This window comes from Eschrichtius robustus, chromosome 5 (genome assembly GCF_028021215.1).
Source record: "Eschrichtius robustus isolate mEscRob2 chromosome 5, mEscRob2.pri, whole genome shotgun sequence".
Taxonomy (NCBI): Eukaryota; Metazoa; Chordata; class Mammalia; order Artiodactyla; family Eschrichtiidae; genus Eschrichtius; species Eschrichtius robustus.
In genome coordinates this window covers 136,854,113-136,878,568 of record NC_090828.1, presented here as the reverse complement: position 1 = coordinate 136,878,568, position 24,456 = coordinate 136,854,113, and the positions used below count along the sequence as shown (strand labels likewise).

General features: G+C 36.5%; 1 protein-coding gene across 3 annotated transcripts in view; it reads left to right on the top strand.

Annotated features, from left to right (window-relative positions):
- The window catches only part of WDR33 (WD repeat domain 33), a 99,756-nt gene that overhangs the window by 21,712 nt on the left and 53,588 nt on the right, over positions 1-24,456 (top strand). Inside the window, exons 2-7 of one of the 3 annotated variants that reach the window (XM_068545310.1) lie at positions 16,015-16,098; positions 18,581-18,807; positions 20,052-20,120; positions 20,703-20,807; positions 23,049-23,144; positions 23,332-23,483. In XM_068545310.1, coding sequence (XP_068401411.1) covers positions 18,604-18,807; positions 20,052-20,120; positions 20,703-20,807; positions 23,049-23,144; positions 23,332-23,483 — 626 coding nt within the window. In that variant the 5' untranslated portion in view covers positions 16,015-16,098; positions 18,581-18,603. Of the gene's footprint in view, positions 1-16,014; positions 16,099-18,580; positions 18,808-20,051; positions 20,121-20,702; positions 20,808-23,048; positions 23,145-23,331; positions 24,086-24,456 lie in introns of those variants that run through there. The other 2 variants (XM_068545309.1, XM_068545311.1) reach the window with 2 other exon arrangements.

The following is a 24,456-nucleotide window of genomic DNA, read 5'->3' as shown; positions in this document are numbered from 1 at the left end:
AGATCTAAATATAAGACATGACCCTATAAAACTGGAAGAGAACATAAACTAAATTTCTTGTCCTAAGTCATCTAATTCCCTTTCTGAGGTCATCACTGGTAATATTTCTGGTGTATCTGTCTGTAAGTAATATAATCCTATAAAAACATGAGTGTGCTTATAGCTTACAAATGGCCTGCTTTATTTATTTTTTTGTTTATTTTATCACAACCAAGATAGCCAACCAAGGTAGTTTCTTCTTTTTTAGGTCCTATAGAACTTTGTATTTCCTTCTAAGGTTTACTTCATCAAATGAAAGCATAGCTTGATTATTTTCATCAGTGAATTTGGAAGATTTAGGAATGGATCAAGTTTTTAACATTAGTTGTATCTATTGTGAATACTATGTGAATATCTTAAATTCCTAATAAATTTTGCAGTTTGTAAAAATTTTTTCTGTGGTAGTTATTTGAACTTAACTTTGTAAGGCAGTGGAGAATTCTCAAGGTGAGACCAGGACTATTTTTATAATAATGCTAAGATATTATTAGGCTTTTTTACTGTGTTGGCATTTGCACTTATGGTATAAAAGCAATAATGGATAAAAATGCTGGCTCCTTAACATGATTCAAGGCAGTGGTACCAACTGTGTTAGTAGTCATTGTATGTTTACTGTCACCTCACACTGGTAGTTAAAATGAAAAAAGCATTTTACTTAAGAATGTCATTGGGGCTTCCCTGGTGGTGCAGTGGTTGAGAATCTGCCTGCTGATGCAGGGGACATGGGTTTGAGCCCTGGTCTGGGAAGATCCCACATGCCGCGGAGCAACTAGGCCCGTGAGCCACAACTGCTGAGCCTGCTCATCTGGAGCCTGTGCTCCGCAACAAGAGAGGCCATGATAGAGGCCCGCGCACCGCGATGAAGGGTGGCCCCTGCTCGCCGTAACTGGAGAAAGCCCTCACACAGAAACGAAGACCCAACACAGCCAAAAATAAAAAATGAATAAATAATTAAAAATGAGTATCTGTTTATTAAAAAAAAAAAAAGAATGTCATTGACAAGCAGTAAAAATAATTAATTTATTTAAATGTTAAAACTTGAATGTGTGTTTTAAAATACAGTGTAGTGTACTGTGGACAGAATTGTGTCCCTGTGAGAATTGTATGTTGCAACACTAACTCCCAGTGATAGGATTTGGAGATGGGGCCTTTGGGAGATAATTAGGTTTAGATGAAATCATGAAGGTAGGGTCTTCATGATGGGATTAGTGTCTTTATAAGAAGAGACACCAGAGAACTTGCTGTTTCTTTCTGTCTGCCCTATGAGGACACAGCAAGAAGGTGGACATCGGCAAGCCAGGAAGAGAGCTGTCACCAGAACTTGACTATGCTGGTACCGTGATTTCAGATTTTCAGCTTCTAGAACTGTGAGAAAATAAATTTCTGTTGTTTAATCAGTCTTTCAGTCTGTGATAGTTTGTTAACGGCAGCCTGAGGAGACAAATACGTACGGTGTGATGAAATGGGAAGTGTAGATAAAGTGCTTTTTCTCACTTACAAAAGTATGTCATTTCTCTTGAGGGACAATTATGTAATGATAATACTCACTTATTTTTATGGAACCCATTTTTTACTTAAAAGAATGACAGACTGTTCAGAGAGAGGTGGGGAGAGTATAGAGAAGGAGGCGCCCAAATTAACCATCAGGAATGAAAGAAGGGCTATCACTACACAGCTTACAGACGTTAAAATTATAATAAGGGAATAATATGAAAATTCTGTGCTCTAAAATTTAATAACTTGAGTGAAAATGAACAATTCCTGCAACAACACAAACTACTAAAAGTCACTCAAGAAGAAATAGATAACCTGAATAGTCCTGTCTCTCTCTCGCTCTTTTTTTTTTTTTTTTTTGGCTGTGTCAGGTCTTAGTTGTGGCATGCAGGATCTTTGTTGAGGCACACGGGATCTTTCATTGCGGTGAGGGCTCTTCATTGTGGTGTGCAGGCTTAATTGCCCCCACGGCATGTGGGATCTTAGTTCCCCAACCAGGGATTGAACCCGTGTCTCCTGCATTGGCAGGTGGATTATTTACCACTGGACCACTAGGGAAGTCCCTCTCTTTTTTTGTTTTTTTTGGCTCCGTGGCATGTGGGATCCTAGTTCCCTGACCAGGGATTGAACCTGCGCCCCCTGCGTTGGAAGCACAGAGTCTTAACCACTGGACCGCCAGGGAAGTCCCAGTCCTATATCTTTTTTTTAATTTTATTTTATTTTTTATTTTTTTATTTTTTTAAAATTATTTATTTATTTATTTATTTATTTTTGCTGTGTTGGGTCTTCCTTTCTGCGCGAGGGCTTCCTCCAGCTGCGGCAAGTGGGGGCCACTCTTCATCGCGGTGCGCGGGCCTCTCACTATCGCGGCCTCTCCGGCTGCGGAGCACAGGCTCCAGATGCGCAGGCTCAGTAGTTGTGGCTCACGGGCCCAGCCGCTCCGCGGCATGTGGGATCTTCCCAGACCAGGGCTCGAACCCATGTCCTCTGCATTGGCAGGCAGATTCTCAACCACTGCGCCACCTGTGAAGCCCCTGTATCTTTTAAAGAAACTGATTTCATAGTTAAAATCCTTTCAAAAGAAGAAACTTGATGTTCAGATGGTTTCACAGGTGACGTTTACCAAACACGTAAGGAGGAAATAATATACATGGGAGTTCCCTGGCGGTCCAGTGGTTAAGTCTCCGTGCTTCCACTGCAGGGGACATGGGTTTGATCCCTGGTCAGGGAACTAAGATCCCACATGCTGCTCAGCCAAAAAAAAAGAGGAAATAATGCAAGTTCTGTATAGTCTCTTCCAGGAGATATTAGAAGAAATACTTCTCAACTCAGTATATGAGGCTTGATACAAAACCAGATAAAGATATACAAGAAAGTAAAACTATACCAATACTCCTCACGAACATGGATGGAAGAGTTACAAAATATTAGTGACTGTATCAAATACAGCTAATCATAAAATGTATATAATACGTCACAATAAATGCGGTTTATTCTGGAAATGAAAGGCTGTTCAACATTTGAAAATCAGTTGGGGTAATTTACCATATTAATATACTAGTCTTTGTAGATAGAGAATAAGCATTTGATACAGTTCTTCATACTTTCATGCTAAAAATTCTTACAAACTAGGAATGGAAGGGATTTTCTTTCACTCATGAAGGGCATCTATAAAAGTCTATAGCTAATGTCATATTTAATAGTGAATACTTAATAGTGAAAGACATTGCTTTTTCCCCTAAAATTAAGAACACTGCAATAAGGCAAGAAAAAGAAATACAAAGGGCTTTTAGAACAGAAAGGAAGAAATAAAATTGCCCCTATTTGCAAATAACATGATTGTGCAGAAAACCCCAAGAAGTCTACAGGAAAGCTTCTAGAACTAATAAGTGAGTTTAGCAAGATTTCAGGTTATATAGACAATGTATACAATTAATTGTATTTCAGTATGGAAATACAATTAATTGGAATTATAGCAATGGAAATATGTAAGAAATGGTACCATTTAAAAAGCACCAAAAAATAGATATAAGTCTAGCAAAATGTGTACAGGATCTGTGATCCGAAAACTACAAAACTGATCAAAGAAATTAAGGAAGGCCCAAGGAATTGTAGAGAATTTACCTTTTTGTGGTTTTAAAGACTAAACATTAAGGTGTAATTTCTCCTCAAATTGATCCACCAGATCAGAATCCCAGAAAGATTTTTTGTAGGTAATCAATGATAAGCTGCTTTTAAAAATCAGAGAATGGCAAAGGAGCACAGATTGCTAAAACACTTGATAAAGAACAGCATAGTTGGAGAATCTGATGTGAGATCTGGCTGATTTCAAGATATTCTTTACAGTTACGGTAATCAAGATATTGAGGTAGACCCCCCACAAAATGTGAAAGACAATTCAATAGAAAAAAGATGAGTCTTTTTTATAATTGTTTACAGTACAATTGGAAAACGTAAAACAATAAAATTGACAGAGGAGAAGACAGGAGAAAATCTTTGTAGCCTTGGCTTAGATAGAGACTTCTTAGATATAATCGAAAGCAGGAAATCAGTTGATAAGTTTGATTGCATTAAGATGAAAAACTTCTACTCTGAAAGAAATGGTGAAGAGAATGAAAAGAAGTGACAGACTGAGAGAAAATATTCGCAAATCACATATCTGATAAAGGTTTTGTGTGTAGATTATGGAAGGAACTCTCAGAACGCAACAGTAAGAAAATAACCAGAGGGAGTTCCCTGGCAGTCCAGTGATTAGGGCTCCACGCTCTCAATGCCAAGGGCTTCGGTTCAATCCCTGGTCAGGGAACTAAGATCCCGCAAGCCATGTGGCATGGCCCAAAAAACGAAAATCCAATTTAAAAATAGGCAAAAGATTTGAAAAGAAGCTTTGCTGGCAAAGATACATGTGTGACAAATAAGTATCTGAAGAGACTTCTACATCATTAGTCACTAGGGAAATGCAAATTAAACCTCAACAAGATACTACTTCTCTACTATTAGAATGACTGAAAAGCAAAACAAACAACCATGTCCTCCGCCTAGTAGACTATACCAAGTATAAGTGAGGATGTAGAGCAACTGGAACTTTTATGCATTGCTGTTGGGAATGCAAAATGGTACAGCCACTTTGGGAAACAGTTTGGCTGCTTTCCATAAAGTTAAACATAAACTTAACATGACCCAGCAGTTTCAATCCTAGATATTTACCCATGAAAAATGAAAAGTTACGTCACACAAAAACTACATGTGAATGTTTATAGCAATTTTGTTCAAATTGCCAAGCACGGCAAAAAATCCAAATGTTCCTGAATTGGTAAATGGATAAACAGTTGTGGTATGTCTATAGAATTCAACAGTAAAAAAAGGAATTTGCAATAGCGTTGGCGAATCTCGAAAGTATTATGCTGAATAGAAAATACCAGACTTAAAAGTCTATATACAATGTATGATTCTATTTATATGACATTCTGTAAAAGACAGAAACTACAATGATGAGGGGACTTCCCTGGTGGTCCAGTGGTTAAGACTCCACGCTTCCACTGCAGGGGTCGCAGGTTAGATCCTGCATGCCGTACCTAGCGGCCAAAAAAAAAAAACAACAACACACAATTACAGGGATAGGAAACAGATCAATGGTTGCCAAGGGCTAGGAGTAGTGGTAGGAGATCTGTAACAGCGGGCCAGTGTGAAGGAATATATGGGGGTGGTGGAACTGTTCTACATCTTGATTGTTCCATGATTCTATGCATTTGTTAAAACTTAGAAACATATACCAAAAAGTGAATTTTGCTGCACTTAGCTTTTTTTTTTACAGGTATGTTTTATTTATTTTATTTTATTTTTTAAATAAATTTATTTTTGGCTGCGTTGGGTCTTCGTTGCTGTGCGTGGACTTTCTCTAGTTGCGGCGAGCGGGGGCTACTCTTTGTTGTGGTGCGTGGGCTTCTCACTTCGGTGGTTTCTCTTGTTGTGGAGCATGGGCTCTAGGTGCTCAGCCTTCAATAGTTTGGCACGCTGGCTCTAGAGCACAGGCTTCAGTAGTTGTGGCACAAGGGCTTAGTTGCTCCGTGGCATGTGGGGTCTTCCCGGAGCAGGGCTCGAACCCATGTCCCCTGCATTGGCAGGCGGATTCTTAACCACTGAACCACCAGGGAAGTCCCTTGCATGTAACTTTAAAAATAAATTAATCAAGAGTATGAGAAGATAAGCCACAGACTGAGAGAAGATATTTGCAGAAGACATATCTGATAAAAGACTGTTACCCAGGATATGCAGAGAACTCTTAAAACTTAACAATAAGAAAATGTAGAACTCAGTTTAAAAAACGGGCAAAAGATCTGAACAGACACCTCTCCAAGGAAGATATACAGGTGACAAATACAAATATGGAAAGATGCCCAGCATCATACATCATTAGGGAATTGCAAATTAAAACAACGAGATACCACTGCACACCTGTTAGAATGTCTAAAATCCAAAACACTGACATCACCAAATGCTGGTGAGGCTGTGGAGCAACACAAAGTCTCATTCATTGCTGGTGGAAATGCAAAATGGTGCAGCCACTTTGGACAGTTTGTTAGTTTTTTACAAAATGAAGTATACTCTTTTCTAAAAATATTTATTTATTTATTTGGCTGTGCTGGGTCTTAGTTGTGGCATGTGGGATCTAGTTCCCTGACCAGGGATTGAACCCAGGTCCCCTACTGGAAGTGTGGAGTCTTAACCACTGGACCACCAGGGAAGTCCCAAAATGAAGTGTACTCTTACCAGAGGATCCAGTAATCGCACTTCTTGGTGTTTAACCAAATTAGTTGAAGATAAATTCATAGAAAAAACCTGCATGTGAATGTTTATAGTAACTTTATTACTAATTGCCAAAACTTAGGTAACCAAGATATACTTTATAGGTGAGTGGATAAACAAAGAGCGGTACATCCAGACAATGGAATGTTAGTCAGTGCTAAAAAGAAATGAGCTAAGCTGTTGTGGAAAAGACCTGGAGGGACTTTAAATACATACTGCTGTGTGAAAGAAGTCAATCTGAATACATTTTTCAAAACCCATGGGATGTACAACACCGAGAGTGAACCCTTATATAAACTTTGGGCTTTGGGTGATAGTGATGTGTTAATATTGGTACACTGATTTTAACTTTCAGTCTGATGCTGAATGTTGTGAGGGAGGGGGACTATGCGCAGGAACTCTGTGCCTTCTGCTCACTTTTGCTGTGGACCTAGAACTGCTTTAGAAGATAAAAGTGTATAGGAATAAACCTGCCCAAGGAGGTGAACGACTTATATGCTGAGGACTATAAAACTAATAAAGGAAATTGAAGATGATTCAAAGAAATAGAAAGATAGCCCATGCTCTTGGATTGGAAGAATTAATATTGTTAAAATGGCCATACTGCCCAAAGCAATCTACAGATTCAGTGTGATCCCTATCAAATTACCCATTACATTTTCACAGAACTAGAACAAATAATCCTAAAGTTTATATGGAACCATAAAAGACCCAGAATTGCCAAAGCAATCCTGAGGAAAAAGAACAAAGCAGGAGGGATAACCCTCCCAGACTTCAGAGACTACTACAAAGCTACAGCAATCAAAACAGCATGGTATTGGCACAAAAACAGATATCTGGATCAATGAAACAGAAAAGACCACTCAGAAACAAACCCACACAACTAAGGTCAGTTAATTTTCGTCAGAGGAGGCAAGTACATACAATGGGAGAAAGATAGTCTCTACAGCAAGTGGTGTTGGGAAAGTCAGACAGCTGCATGTAAGTGAATAAAGTTAGAACACACCCTCACACCATACACAAAAATAAATTCAAAATGGCTTAAAGCCTTAAGTATAAGACATGGCACCGTAATCTCCTAAAAGAGAACATAGGCAAAACATTCTTCAACATAAATTGTATCAGTGTTCTCTTAGGTCAGTCACCCAAGGCAATAGAAATAAAAGCAAAATAAACAAATGTGACCTCATCAAACTTACAAGCTTTTGCACAGCAAAGGAAACAAAACAAAAAGACAACCTATGGAATGGGAGAAAATATTTGTAAACTATGTGACCGACAAGGGATTAATTTCCAAAATATACAAACAGCTCATACAACTCAACAACAAAAAGAAACCCAATTGAAAAATGGGCAGAAAACTTAAATAGACATTTCTCCAAAGAAGACATACAGACGGCCAACAGGCACATGAAAAGATGCTCAACATCGCTAATTATTAGAGAAATGCAAATCAAAACTACAATGAGGTATCACCTCACACCGGTCAGAATGGCCATCATTAAAACATCTACAAATAACAAATGCTGGAGAGTGTGGAGAAAAGGGAACCCTCCTACACCTTTGGTGGGAATGTAAATTGGTGCAGCCACTATGGAAAACAGTATGGAGGGTCCTCAAAAAACTAAAAATAGAGTTGCCATATGATCCAGCAATCCCACCCCTCGGCATGTATCCAGTTAAAATTATAATTCAAAAGGTACATGCACCCTTATGTTCATAGCAGCACTATTCACAATAGCCAAGACATGGAAGCAACCTAAATGTCCATCGACAGATGAATGGATGAAGATGATGTGGTACATATATACAATGGAATGCTACTCAGCCATAAAAAAGAATGAAATAATGCCATTTGCAGCAGTATGGATGGACTTAGAGATTATCATATTAAGTGAAGTAAATCAGAAGGAGAAAGACAAATACCGTATGTTATCGTGTGTGGAATCTAAAATATGACACAATTGAACTTACCTATGAAACAGAAACAGATTCACAGACATAGAGAACAGACTTGTGGTTGCCAGAGGGGGAGGAGGGGAGGGGGAGAGATGGAGTGGGAGTTTGGGGTTAGCAGATGCAAACCATTACATGTAGAATTGACAAACAACAAGGTCCTACAGTATAGCACAGAGAACTAGATTCGATATCTTGTGATAAACCATAATGGAAAAGAATATACAAAAAAATGTATACATATGTATAACTCAATCACTTTGCTTTACAGCAGAAGTTAACACAATATTGTAAATCAACTGTAATTTTTAAAAGTATATAAAAATATTAAATAAATTTAAATGAAAAGAATGACAGGCTATGGCATTCAGACTTCTTGAGTATATGTTAAATATTTTTCTTGAAGATGAATGTAAGTAGACTGTTGCTTCAAGGAAAGCAACTGTTAGTGTTTGTTGCCAGTGATAAAAATTGAGTTTTCAAGCAAGAATTAGAGTTTTCGAAAACTTGTGTCTGTGAGGTTGAGATTCCCAGTAATTAATAGTACTTATGATGAGATCAATGCTGATTTTAATAAAAGTGATTATTACATGTTTTATAAGAAGTGTGACAGTTAGATGAAATGCCTGATTTTGTGGAACCAGTGTTTTCCAAGTGATCAGTGCATGGTGTTGAAAAATCATGGTTTAAAGTTCCAAAGTGCAAAATAAACCAGTGTATTTTAATATAATAGAGTACAGAAAGCTTATTGATGTGATTTCAGAGGCTGCATTACAGTTAATATTTAATAAACTATCACTTGTCAAGTTTTGTTGGAATATCAAAGAATACTCCTAATTTTCTGAGGCTATTAAAATAATCTTCCTTTTTCCGAATGTATATCTCTGTGGGTCCAGATATTTTTCATGTACTCTAACCTAAATAATAACATATTGCAGCAGATTGAATGCAGAAGCAGACATGAGAATCCAGCTGTTTTCAGTTAAGCTAGACATTAAGGAGATTTGCAAAAATGTAAAAAACAATGCCAGTCTCTCACTAGTTGTTTCTGGTGAAGGGAAAATAGTTATTATAATAGGTTTATCATCATTCTAAATTAAATTAATAAATACTTTGGATTTTTCTGTTTTAATTTCTAATATGGCAAGTATCTATGTATATAAATACCACAATTAACAAAAATTGGGGGGAAATCCTCAATTTTTAAGAGTAAAGGGGTCCTGAAATAAAAAGTTTAAGAATTTGCTGCTATAAAGAAACTTTCATTGAATTCCTTGGTGGTCCAGTGGTTAGGACATGGTGCTTTCACTGCTGTGGCCGGGGTTCGATCCCTGGTCGGGGAACTAAGATCCCACAAGCCGCAGGGTGCAGCTAAAAAAAAAAAAAAACCTGTTTCAGAAGTAAGCTATCCAAGTTACTTTGTCCAGTGGTTCCCAAATTTTGCCACACTAAGGTATCACCTGGGAGCTTTTAAAACTCTCTGCTGCCCAGTTCATATCCCATACTGTTAAATCAGAATGAAGATGAGACCCTTAAAGTCTGGCCTTAGGAACTGCTGACTTCAACTCACACTGGAATCTTTGAATTCCTTATCTTTAATTTAGGAGGTCACTTTATGATTACTTACCTTATCTAAATTGGGCATGGTTTTTGTTTACTTTTACAAAGGCAGTTCACTAATCCAGTGAGAATTGGTTTGTCCAGTTTTTATTGGTTTAGACAGTTGATAAATTACAGTGCAGTTTGAAAAGTGTAAGAATGGAAAACCCTCTTTGTATGCTAATGACAAGGGGAAATAAACATATCCAATAACCACTGACTTTATCTCCATTGAAAACCGTTGATGGTACAGGTTCCTTATCCCAGAATCACACTTTTGAAATATTGAGTTGTTACTTTCCAATTGAGTAGACAGTCAGATTTGTGGTCACATGTCCATTAAATATTAAAGTTAGCTTTTGAAATGGCACAGAAAACTGAATGTAAAAGCCCAAATACAGTATCAGGTAACATGTATTAAACTGGTTGAGTGCAGTGTCCACTAAAATGTTTCAGTACCCTTGTACCTAAGTATACAACCAAAGCTGCTTACCGCAAGTTACAAAGAATTACGCAGGTAAATCTGAGGCTGAAAGCAATAAAAGTTGGAAAACTCCTACACTGAGAGTTAAGTAAAGTTGATCTTTAATGTCAGATTTAGTCATCAACAAGATACAGAATCGTGAACTTTTAAAAACTACTTATTTAAACAATTGCCTTCTAGTTTATTCTTTAGAAGATGGAATGGTCTCAACATAATGTCTCCTGATTTGTTCAGGATTCATATTTATCAGTGATTGGACATTGAAGAGAGAACATATTGATCACTTTGTTATTGGCCTTTTTTACCACTCGTGTAGATCCCCTCAAAGTTCTATGGCAGATGAGGTATCAGATCTCTTTTAGGGTAGACTATCCATCTCAGGGCCTAATGGTCTGGTGATAATCTTCAGTAGAGGTTCCTAGGCTGAGGTTCTGACCTAGGGGACCAGGTTTGTGTTAATGAGGGTGGTGATCTTAAAATCTTCTGTTATTTTTAAAAGCCCTTCAGTAATTGTACTTGCTATCCTAGCTATTTAATGCATCAGTAGTTTGCTTTCGGTTAGAATTCTTTCCTCTCAGTTTGGGGAAACAAGCTTTCATGTGCTGATCAGAAAGCTCTGATTAGTGGTTGACACGGTAAGAATTGTTATATTTCATAGTCCGACCAGATTCTGGTGCCATAGCTACTGTAGCAGGCATTGTACCCACACTAGACAGATGCTGTATTTGAACTTCTTTGGCTATGGATTCTCAGTGGCAGCAGAAATTAAGTCATCATAAGCAGAAGATAGCATAAATAAGAAACTCTGGTTTTCACTGAACGGTTTGTTAACATTAAGCCATTTGCTTTCACTTTTGACAAATTAACAGGAAGGAAATACTTTTTTACATTGTGACCTAGTGTACACACATGTACAACCAAAACAAGTTTTAAGAAGCAGTTCTTTCCTTTAAAATCTGTGGTTCAGTCTTGTCCTATTTTTTAAATTATTAAAGTAATGCTAGTTGTCAGCCACATTGATTTTAGGAACCACCAATAGGATATGACTTATGGTTTAAAGGAAAAGCACTACTTCAGAGCAATTGATGAACTTTCAGGCCATGGAGGTTTCTTTTCAGTTCTACCCTCCTGAATCGTAAAGATATTTTTATTCAATTGTGTGAAGCATTTAGTAAATTCATTTTGGATTGAATTTGTGGAATTAGTTAAGGTTTAGCAGTGTTATTTTCCAATAAAAAATACATTTGACCCTTGACCAATGTGGGTTTGATCTGTGCAGGTCCACTTAGACACAAATGATTTTCAATAGTAAATACTACAGTACTGCATGGTCCATTTGATGGTTGACTCTGAAGTTGCGAAGGACCGTGGATATGGAGGGCTGACTATAAGTTATACTCAGGTTAACCCCGCATTGTTCAAGAGTCAACTGTACACCTTTCCCCCTGTGTTTTAGTTGGAGATTGGCTGTGATGGTAAAATTTTTCTCAGGGAGTCAGAAATGTTTGCTTGGGGAAGATTATTTTGGATTATGTTTGGTTGGGGAAAAGATTATTCGGGATGTGGTGTGCTGAATGAATGAAGGTTACTTATTTTTGTTTCTTTCCTGTCTTTTCCTCCAACCTTCCCCCACCCCACCCTGAATTTAAACTTCTTGAGGCTGAATTGTGCAGTAAGCATATCCTGTGTTATATCCCTATTGCCTATGAATAGTTCCTGGTAAACAAGTATAGTAGATTCTCAATGTAGTAGTATTCTCACATTGCTTTCTTTATGAGCTCTTCTGTTCTGATAAACTGTCAGTCTTGAGGACAGACTTTATGTGTGTCTCTGTCTTTAGCCTGTCAAGTAGTTAGTGCTCACTGATTACTTCTTGAAATGAATTACATTTCTTGTTATGCTTCCCCATGTCACAGGGATTTTTCAACAAATTCAACAGTTCCTAAGTTTATGTATTCATAGCTAGTAACTAGTAACTGCCTCAGTGAATTTGGTGGTGCCTGCTCATTATTAATAAGTTTTGCTATATAATTTTCAATTTAAGTCTTACATCTCTCATAAATCTCTTTCTGTTCATTCTGTTATTGTTCTAATTTTTGAGCTTGTGTTACTACTAGTATAGAGTTTTTATTACTTTAATTAGAAGTTAGGTTCAATAAAATGAGTTATTGTTTAGCACAATTCTACAATGTGAAACTTGTAATGACTTTTCTTTAAGAAAAGCATTTGTGGTTCACTGGTCAGAATGGCCATCATCAAAGAATCTACAAACAATAAATGCTGGAGAGGGTGTGGAAAAAAGGGAACCCTCTTGCACTGTTGGTGGGAATGTAAATTGATACAACCACTATGGAGAACAGTATGGAGGTTCCTTAAAAAACTAAAAATAGAACTACCATACGACCCAGCAATCGCACTACTGGGCATATACCCTGAGAAAACCATAATTCAAAAAGAGTCATGTACCAAAATGTTGATTGCAGCTCTGTTTACAAGAGCCAGGACATGGAAGCAACCTAAGTGTCCATCATCAGATGAATGGATAAAGAAGATGTGGCACATGTATACAATGGAATATTACTCAGCTATAAAAAGAAACAAAATGGAGTTATTTGTAGTGAGGTGGATGGACCTAGAGTCTGTCATACAGAGTGAAGTAAGTCAGAAAGAGAAAAACAAATACCGTATGCTAACACATATATTTGGAATCTAAGAAAAAAAAAAAAAGGTCATGAAGAACCTAGGGGCAAGACGGGAATAAAGACACAGACCTACTAGAGAATGGACTTGAGGATATGGGGAGGGGGAAGGGTAAGCTGTGACACAGAGAGTGGCATGGACATATATACACTACCAAACATAAAATAGATAGCTAGTGGGAAGCAGCTGCATAGCACAGGAAGATCAGCTTGGTGCTTTGTGACCACCTAGAGGGGTGGGATAGGGAGGGTGGAAGGGAGGGAGATGCAAGAGGGAAGAGATACGGGAACATATGTATATATATAACTGATTCACTTTGTTATAAAGCAGAAACTAACACACCATTGTAAAGCAATTATACTCCAATAAAGATGTTAAAAAAAAGATATCTTTGTAAATAATGACTATCAGTATTTTAAATATATCAATTCTTCCCAAAGTGATCTAGAGATTTGCTGTAATGGCAATTCATATGTAAAAGTTGTCTGTTTGTTTATTTGGTAGAACATGACAATCATGTTATTAATCATAAAATTAATATGATGTAAAAAAAAAAAGGAAAATGGAGGAACAACAACAGTAACAAAAAACAAAAACATGACACATGTAGAAAACCAAAGGTAAAATGTTAAACATAAATAAATCCTACCGTATCAATAATAAAAACTAAATGTAAGGAATTAAACAATACAATCAAAAGTCATATATTGTCAAACTGGGTTTAAAAAAATGTTTTCTGTAGGAGACGCTCCTTGGATTCACAGGTCTAATGTGTACAAAGTAAAAGGATGAAAAAATATACATCATGCAAATAGCAACCATAAGCATGCTGAAGTGGCTATACTAATACCAGAAAAAATAGACTTTAAAACAAACAAAAAATTACTAGATATGAAAAGGGACATTTTATGATAAAAAAGGGAAGATACAAAAATTATTAACATATGTGTCCTGAATAAGATAAAACCAAAATACATGGAGAAGAAAATAGCAAAATACACGAAGAATTGAAGGAAGAAATAGGTAATTCCACAACATTAAGTAGAGGCTTCAGTACTCCACGGTCAATAATGGATAGAACAATTAGGCAGATCAACAAGGATACAGAAGACTTGGACAACACTATGAATTATCAAGACCTAATAAATGTCTACAGAACACTCAACTGAACAGTAAAATACTCATCTTCTCAACTACATGTTTTCCAGCATAGATGACATGCTAGGCTAAAAGACAAGAGGTTGAAACCCACATACATTGTTGGTGGGAATGTAAAATGGGTGGCCATTTTGCAAAACAGCTTGACAGTTCCTCCAAATGTTAAACGAAGAGTTACCCTATGACCCAGCAGTTCCACTACTAAATATATACCTAACAGAAATAAAAACTTAGGTCTACACAAAAGCTTGTACGTGAATGTTCACAGAAGCATGTTTATACAAACAAAAGGTGGAAAAAATTCAAATGTCAGTCTGACAAATGAATAAACAAAATGTGGAATATCTGTACAATAGAATAGCACTCAGCTATAAAAAGGAATGAAATATTGATCCATGTTACAACATGGATGAACCATGAAAGCATGATATAAAGTAAAAGCAGCCACTCACAAAAGATCACATATTGTATGGTCCCATTTATATGAAATGCCCAGAAGAGCAAATTTGTAGAGACAGAAAGTAGATTGGTGATTGCCTAGGACTGAGAGGGTTGAGGAGAATGAGAAAACATTGTTAATGTGTAATGGGTTTTTTTTTGTGGGGGGACAGAAATCTAAAATTGGATGTTGTGATGGTTACACAAGTCTTTTAGTGGTTACACTAAGAACCACTGAATTGTATACATTAAAGCGTTGAAATTATGGTATGTAAATTACATCCCAGTAAAGCTGTTAAAAAAAAAAAAAGCATTTGTGGTTTTTTCCCTATCTTCATTTATAACCTTGGTAGTATCACATGACTAAGATTATAAAAGGTTATTTTGTAATAGTTGGGACAAGAAGCAGAATTATAATGCTTGTATGGATTTGCATACACAAACACGTCTGGGTATTCCAGTTTGTTCAACAGACTAGTCAGTACATTGGCTAAAAGAATAATATATTTCATACAAAATAATATCTTTGAGCAAAAAGGATCTTTGAAGTTATCTACATTACACTTGTCGTCCAGGTTGAAAAAACAGATGCAGAGAAGTGGCATGACCTGCCCAATTTTGGAGAGTAGTTGCAAGCTTGAAGGCTAAGAATATGCTGCAGACTTTTGTGACTTCAGGAGTCTTTGTATTTGCCAAAAATAGAGATGGGGACCAAAAAACACAAAGTATAAAATCTATTCTATGACCTTAGAAGTGATATTCAGTGAATCACGACAATATGTTGTACCCTATGCTAGGTGTAATAAAAAGTAGGCACTTGATAAAATTGTGCTGATTTCTTGAAACATTGAAGGTTTGTGTGTATGAGAAAGACATGATGAATTCAATGTTTCAGGTGATTTTTTTCCTTAGCAATTTGGTTCTGTTGTTAGTATGTATTTAATAATCATACGCAAATTACTTATGCTCATTCTGCCTCAGTTTCTGTCTTGCCTACAGCACCCTTCTCCCCACCCCATCCCGTCTATCTCCCTCCCTCCCACTCTACCCCAGATATGAGATGAATATGCTGTGGGGACAGCCCTGCCTTGTGGTTTAAATTGTTGTCTTCTGTTAGCATAGCTCAAGTGTGAGTACTTCAGTGAGTAGAAATTACAGTAATTATTTTTATGAAAGATAAAGCTCTTATTTCTTTTTCTGTATTTGGTTATATATATAGTTCCTTGAAGTATAGTCCTGAGTGAAACCTGAAAAGGATAGTTTTAATGATTTTATTAATGGTTTTTCTATCTGGGTCATTCATTTTTCAACCTCATATATCAGGTTTTCTGCTGTTTCAGTCATCGAAAGCTGTTATATCATTATTGCTGAAATCTTTTGGCAACCCAAAGGAAGAAGAGTTGAAGAAGAGTCAGGAGGTCCAGGTATTTTGCTCTGCCTCTGCCTCTGTGTTGGTTTGCTGGGGTTGCCATGACAAAGTGCCACAGACTGGGTGGCTTAAACAACAGAAATTAATTTTCTCACAGTTTTGGAAGTTAGAAATCTGAGATTAAGGTGTGAGCAGGGGGTTGGTTTCTTCTGAGACCTCTCTTCTTGGCTTGTAGATGGCTTTCGTCTTCCCATGTTTTCACATGGCCTTCCTTCTGTGCATGCCTGCGTCCTAATATCCTTCTCTTATTGGGATATCAGTCACAAGGGTTAGGGCTTTATCTCCAAGTGCAGTCACATTCTGAGGTACTGGAAGTTAGGACTTCAACATACGAATTTGTGGGGGGACACAGTTCAGCTCATAACGGCCATTAAGAGGCTCTGTTTTTGACTTTGGGCAAATTACAGTGGTTTGCAGAAGTGAAGCTGAAGTGTGTAAGGCATTTATGAAGACTGGTTACTGTATTGTCAGGAGGTTTTCTTGTTTTAGGGCTGGATTTTGATTTAGAATATTTTTTTTTCATTTTCTTCATGCTGGACCTTTTTAATTTTTTTTTTTTTTTTTTGCCTGCGTTGGGTCTTTGTTGCTGTGCGCAGGCTTTCTCTAGTTGCGGCGAGCGGGGGCTACTCTTCGTTGCGGTGCGCAGGCTTCTCATTGCGGTGGCTTCTCTTGTTACAGAGCACGGGCTCTAGGCGCGCTGGCTTCAGTAGTTGCAGCACTCAGGCTTAGTAGTTGTGGCTTGCGGGCTCTAGAGCACAAGCTCAGTAGTTGTGGCGCATGGGCTTAGTTGCTCCACGGCATGTGGGATCTTCCCGGACCAGAGCTCGAACCCGTGTCCCCTGCATTGGCAGGCGGATTCTTAACCACTGCGCCACCAGGGAAGCCCCTTGAGTAGTGTTTTTGAGATTCATCCATGTTGTAGCATGTGTCAGCACTTCATTCCCTTGTTTTTTTGGCTGAATAATTTTTAAGCCTCTTTTGATACATGTAAAAATCTTTATTCTCATTTGGTATCAATGATATTAGAAACTAGACTATTAGGATAACTTTATTCTAATAAAATTAGAAATTTGATGATTATAAAGTGAAAAAAATAGAAATTTTAAAATACACTTTTCAAAGCTGCATCCTTTTAGAATTACTGGCGTAGACATCTGAATTAAAGCTGTTAATTGAAATCTGCATGCTGAAACTTAGTTGGATTCGTGGGATAGCTGAATAAACAGATTCCTTCACCAACCTTATTGAGGCAAATGCATTCTAATTTAATATACACACAGACTGAGAATGTGTCTCATCTCATTACAGATGAACATTTGTCAGGAGTCTTCTGGGATTGCTCCAGAGTAGTGGCAGTAATATGTATTAGATGCACGTTTAATTGCACTGTTTACTTTTGGTGTTGTGGGGGTCAGGACTTATCTCCCCACCCCCACCCCTCCTCCTGCCCCATTTCCTTTCTGTTATTATTAAATGGTTTCAGGAGATACTAAAGGGACATGGGTGAATTAGCTAGTACTAAGAATATTTGCATCCAGAGGAAATCACAGATTTATTTTCAGGTCCTTTATTTAGTGTCTTGAATGAAGAAAGGCAAATGTAAGAATATAGAAAAATAATGGAGAGTGTAATCATTCCTCTTTTTCAAAGAAAAATACCAAAATGGTTATAACACCCTTTATGTGTTTTTTCATGGTCTGATTTTTTTTTTCCCATGGTCTGATTTTTAAAATATGCTTGAAAATGTGGTTTTAAATCATGCATATTTGTATTATTGGAATGTAAGTTTAATTGGAGAACACTAAAGTTGAAAAACTGTAAGCTCTTAACGTTTTTTTCCTTCAGATGTTAGCTTAATATTGCCTTATAAATATGTAAATCCACATACTGAGAAATAAGTTTCTGTGGTAGTTACTTTGAGCCTGAAATTAGATATACATACTTTTAGCATTCATATGAAGTAAGATAGTTTATTCCACTTTTTAACACTAGTCCTAGGAAATTTAAAAGGACAAAATGTCAGGTTTTAAAATTTTTTAGTTACTCTTGTATAAAATGGGGGTCTTACGATAAAATGATGTGTTTTACTATCAAACATCTAATGAAAACTTCATTTTAAAAATGTGAACAGTTCTCAATGATTTTACCTTCCTTACCCTCCACAATTTACCCACCCCACACATGCACAACACAATTGCCCCAAGCTGTTATAAACAGTGATTTTTCCTTCCGTCAGGCTAAATTTTACAACAAATACTTACTAGCATTTATTCTGTGAATTGACCTTTTTCAAATGTGTAACTGGTCTCTGCCATTAGATTTGATAGTTCATTTTGGAAATAGGTTGACTAAAAGCTAAAAGTGGTGCATATTAGGAAAAGGAAAAGAAGTGTAAAAAAATGTTCATTTAAAAATATTTTCAGGCAGTGTTACAGTGCTGATATATTTGTAGTGACAGTACTTTTTCCTTACCCTAGTGTCCTAGAAGGAAAACATCACCATGGCTACAGAAATTGGTTCTCCTCCTCGTTTTTTCCATATGCCAAGGTTCCAACACCAGGCACCTCGACAGCTATTTTATAAGCGACCTGATTTTGCACAGCAGCAAGCAATGCAACAGCTTACCTTTGATGGAAAACGAATGAGAAAAGCAGTAAACCGAAAAACCATAGACTATAATCCATCTGTAATTAAGTATTTGGAGGTAAGTCCAGTTAATGTACTTCAGATGACCAAACTTTGGTTTCTTAAAAAGAAGAAAGTTTTTATAATGCAGGGTAATGAGTATACCTGTGTTTTTTGAATTAGTAGGATGAAGTAGAATTTCAAATGAGGCCAATCACCTCAATAAAAAAAGTACTTTTTTTTTTTTGCTCTTTGCGTACATGAGTAATCTCAGAAATTATTAGACTCCAACTTAAAAATAGATTTTGTTCTAAAGGTTCACACTGTATTTCAGAAGAGGGTACTTTTGTCCAACTAGGCCAACTTTAAAACACTTGTTAAACCCACAGTGTATATGAAATGTTAAGAGACTACCAACATAGGAATATTTGTATTAGAACATGTGTTCAGAATAGTGACTTGCATGTCCAAGACACTGGCATCAGAACACGACTCTCCAAGCCCCTCAGGGAAAAGGGCTGTATTTACTTAGAGGGTTGAGCGCCTACTATAGTCTTATAGGGTGAAACTAACTCTGACATGGCAAAGAAAGGCAGTGTAGGGGTCTGCCTAAACCTGTGTCAGCTTGACATATCTCCCCTTTGAGTTCTTTATTTACTTGTCTTAACCTTTCTTGTCTTAAGCCTCTGTGATTTGTTTTTTTCATTGCTAACTCCACGTTAATCAGGTTTTGGTCTGCTCTGCCTCCTGTGAAGAAAATTTGTCTGCTTTTCATTACCTGAGACAAGTTGTTAAAAGACCTGTATGCATATTGGGCATAATTAGTATGTTGCAGGCACATAGCAAAAATATTCATTCAGAGGTAAAGACAGATTTAGGCTTTTTCAGGTGTTTCAGTTGGAAAACTAGACTAGGAAAGTTTGGGAGGAATTAAGAAAACCAACACCAAGATAAGAGGAATTGTTTTGTGCTGAGAATTTTGAAGGAATTGGGAATGTCTGTCTACCCCTTGTCCTTTTTCCGTTTACTGAGATATGGTCAGTGAGAATGTGTTGGGGTCAGCAGCATCTTGGATGATTGGTTGGGCATAATATGAGTAAAGAAAGGAGGGAAATTCTAAGCAATGTCAGTGTCATAAGAGGGGAAATCTCTTAAGATACACACTATTAGCTATGTTTTAGAACATAATGAAAAAGTTTTAGTCTTCTTTTTTCCCCATTTAACGACAGCTTGCATTTTGTAAATATTTACTTACGTTTCAAATTGAGTATAATTAGACCATATATTAATTGATTGATTGATTAATTAATTTATTTTTAACAGAATAGAATATGGCAAAGAGACCAGAGAGATATGCGGGCAATTCAGCCTGATGCAGGTTATTATAATGATGTAAGTATAAGATATGTCATGCTAGCTTAATAGAAACCTCTTTGCTTGGACATTTGAACTATGGGATCTCTAATTCAAACATGGACTTTTCTTTTTACATTTTTATAATTAAAATAAAACATTCCTAAAGGGATAATATAACATATCTGTGTAAACCATGGGTTTTTTTTTTTAAATCTCAATTTAAATTTTCCTTTTAATCTGATGACGGATGAACTTTTGATTTGGGGTTTAAAGCAGTGTCCAGCAAAAGATTGCACTGCCTCAGAGTCTCTGTAACAGGAAAGTTAATTTTAAACTTGGCTTGTTATGAATGTGTTTAATTGTGTTAACTTTGAGAAGTAATTGGGGGAAATCTGGCACTTGATTTTATTGTTTATTTAGTAATTATGGGCATTCACCTTTCCTGTATCTCCATTTTCTTCATTTAATTACTATAGACTAATTGTAATCTATTATAATAGTGTTTTGAAAGTCCTATATGGTCCTGAATTTGTCTTTAAATGTTGAAGTAATTACCTTGTCATGTCCCTGGTTTATGCCCTGTTTGTGATCTTTAAACCCAATTTTCTTTTTTTGTAGCTGGTTCCACCTATTGGGATGCTGAATAATCCTATGAATGCAGTAACAACAAAGTTTGTTCGAACGTCAACAAATAAAGTAAAGTGTCCAGTATTTGTTGTTAGGGTAAGTATTCTGTTTGATATTTTTTGGAAAAATTAACTCTTGAGTTAGCCTGCAAATATATTTGCAAAGAAAATTAAACATTATTTTAAATGTATATCTGGGATAAAAATCAGTGTATTGCTTGTATTTTTATTTTGAAATATCCAATCATTTATCCACTATATCTGCATTTAGTAAGGTAGTACTTTTGGATTGCTTTTCTTCATGTTGCAATTTCCATAGAATTCTCTCTGAGCTGGCCATGGATGTATATATTGCAGCAGGTGTCTGACTTGCTCTTGAATAGGAATGTTTTGTTACTGTTTAGAGAGCAGCATCTCAAGGCGAATGAAAACTCTTAGGGTTACTAGGAAGGAAAACACCTAAGAAGAGCTGAAGACCAGTGGTAGACCATAATTGTCAGCTCCATGAAGGTACATTGTAGGTACTCTATACATTTTCACTAAAATTTTTAAAATATAATTTAAAAATAAATAATATATTAACATGGTTCAAATTATTAAAATTTGAAGGGGTTTGCAATAAAAAAAGTCTTCCCATCTCTGTCTCCCAGGCGTCCTGTTAATATTTCCATAGATAATGATACAATCATTTTTTTGTGGTTTGCTAGTAAGAATGCACTTGCTGGTTAGCAGTGTATCAAGTCCAGAAATGTAGGAAAGTTAATAGTCAAAGTGGAGCAAATAAGAATTGAAAAAAGTAATGGGACAGAGAAAAGACAGTCATGGCAAACATTGTGGCAAATGAGCAAAATAAGCAGGTCTTCTTATTAGAGAGTTGTGATAGACAGCCGGGAGAACTGAGAGGGGCTGGAAGAGACTCTGGCTTGAGCTCCATACAAATGTGGTAGTCAGTCTCAGGCCTCCTGTTTGCTTCAGAGGCCTATTACAGTAGAAACCATTAGTAAAGAAACATTATTTGAATAGCTTTTGTATTAGGAGAGCCAACCAGTAGGCAGTGTAATTTTGTTTGCCAGGGAATTTGGCAAAAGGAGTATGATGGCAGCTAATTTTAATATCTTGTTAGTATAACACAAAACCTTTTTGGAATGAGTAATATCTGAGCATTCTGTGTCCTGTATCTTGTTAGATGGGTAAATTTCTCATTTGGGAATCAAGCTATAAGGTCTTAAGAAATTTGCACATAGTAGAGGCAAGTCCAAATTACAAGGTATTAAAGACATAAAGACTGTGGGTCCTGTGTCTACAGTTTGATTGCTTGTAGTATTTACTGGGTTAGGATCCATAGCAGATAACAGAAACTAGGAAAGTAGGAGGATTTTATTAATAATAATCAAAATCATGATCTGCAGGTAAACAGTAAAAGGCTGGCTTGTCATATATATCTGTGAAATTTACCAGACTTCATTTCATGTATCTCATCCTATAAACACACTTGTATTTTTCAACTCTGTGTCACACTTTTCACTAATAGGATTGTTGTATTGATATTTCATGTATTTACATCTAAGGAAAATGAACGTGTAATCTATCATAGAAACTTGAAAATAAAAGTAAGAAAAAATATGTTGCAGTTTGAGTTGATAAGCATATATCACAGATTCCCTTCAGTGTGCAAATTGTGACATTGAAATATTGGGGTGCTGTTTGTCATGCCTCTGTTGTATTACATTTTCTTGGAGACTAGATTAGCATAAGACCTGTCACTGCCTGATACTGTGAACGAAGAACTTAAAAAAATATATATACATGTATATATTGTACGTTTAGTTTCCAGGAAAAGTTTGTGATAGCCTTGATGTCCTTAAATGTAATACTGTTTTTTCATAAGACACTGGTAACTTTTTTGCCTGAATTGGTTCACTAGCAGCTGTAATAAACCAAATCCTTTATACATTTAGTCTTTGAGTTTTTCTGGTGACTGACCATCTTATTTATGTTGGTCTGCCATGTATTCTAGAAAAATTAGGTCTTTGCATATTTTGTTTTGAAATGCTGTTTAGAGTGCCTAGGTGTGTGTAACTTAACAGGTATTTAAAATGCACTTATTATTTTTACTTAATGAGCTAAAGTGCTAGAGCTTTCCTTGCACTGTGTTAATACAAGTTCTTTTCTGACAAAGTACTTGCTTATAAATCTGAGCTATAGTCTTAAGTGAAAGTCAGTATTGTCAACTTAATGTCAATTATTGGATATTTTATAAATAAAGACTTTCTAAGTGTTTTAAAAATTAAGGTTGAGGATTCGTGACCTTGTATAATGTCTTTTTTTTTCCCCCCAGTGGACTCCAGAAGGAAGACGGTTAGTCACTGGAGCCTCTAGTGGAGAGTTCACCTTGTGGAATGGACTCACTTTCAATTTTGAAACAATATTACAGGTAACAGTAATCATCAGATGGTAGCATCATCCTGTGTTACTGTAAAGAACTTGATATAGAGTTACTGTCTTGGCATTTTAAACTTAAAATTGGACAGATTATTGTTATGAGTTAATATATGCTCCTGTAAAGGCTTCCGTCATATATTCTTTTGTATAATGTTTACAAATGTTTTATGTTTTCACAGGCTCACGATAGCCCAGTGAGAGCCATGACTTGGTCACATAATGACATGTGGATGTTGACAGCGGACCACGGAGGATATGTGAAATATTGGCAGTCGAACATGAACAACGTCAAGATGTTCCAGGCACATAAGGAGGCGATTAGAGAGGCCAGGTTTATACACAATATACCATTTTCTGTAGTCCCTATTGTCATGGTTAAATTATTCTCTAAGTGTATTCTGGGTGCAGAGATGCATGGGCTCTGTCAGATTCTGGGAAACTTTCTGCACCCTATAAACACAATATTTTTCTTTGTTTTCACACATTCACCATTTTGCTGGCACTTTTCTGAAGTAGTGTTGTCCCGGTATCAGCCTTTGCAATATGTTAGAGATGTATTGTCTGCCGCATTTTGCACTGGTTTTCTCTTTTCGTTTATGGTTAATAATGTGTATACGTTATTCATTTTTATTACCTACTATGTAAGACAAGAATATTTCATTCCAAATAAAGAATTCAGTCTTTAATTATACAACTGAATAAAATCTAAAGCCTACAGAAAACACCTTCAGAGTTCACACAAAATGCAAGATAAAAAAGGCTTAAGTGAAGACCTGGTTGGCTTGGTTATGCCACGACTTCAAAAGGAAAGTATAGTAGGACTAAAAACTCTCACAAGTAACTCTGGATGTGGCAAACATTAATGGATTAATGAGTGGGTTCTTTCAAGCTTTGAAACTGTAAGCAGACCAATGTCAAGAAGACTTTCCTTCTGATTCACTGTTGATAACATCAGTAATGCAAATGTATCGTAAGTGGGAGTTTAAAATATTTTCAGTGAGTTGTATATTTTTACATATCAGTGAGATATGTATAGTAGAAATGGAAAAAAAAAGTTTCAAAAACAAGCCTGAAGAATTGCTGCAGCCTCAGAATAAAGCTAAGCAGCATTCTTTACGGTTGTGCCACCCACGTGTGGGAGGAGGTTGACATCTTTATAGAAACATCATCCACTGCAGTCACTTGTTTCTACTTTCAGAATCTTAACAAAAGTTATTGGATAAACACGCTTCTGCAAAGACTTTGCCTTATTGTCCTGACCATACGTTGAGTTTTCACAGTTGGTCCTTTCTTAGGCAAAGGGT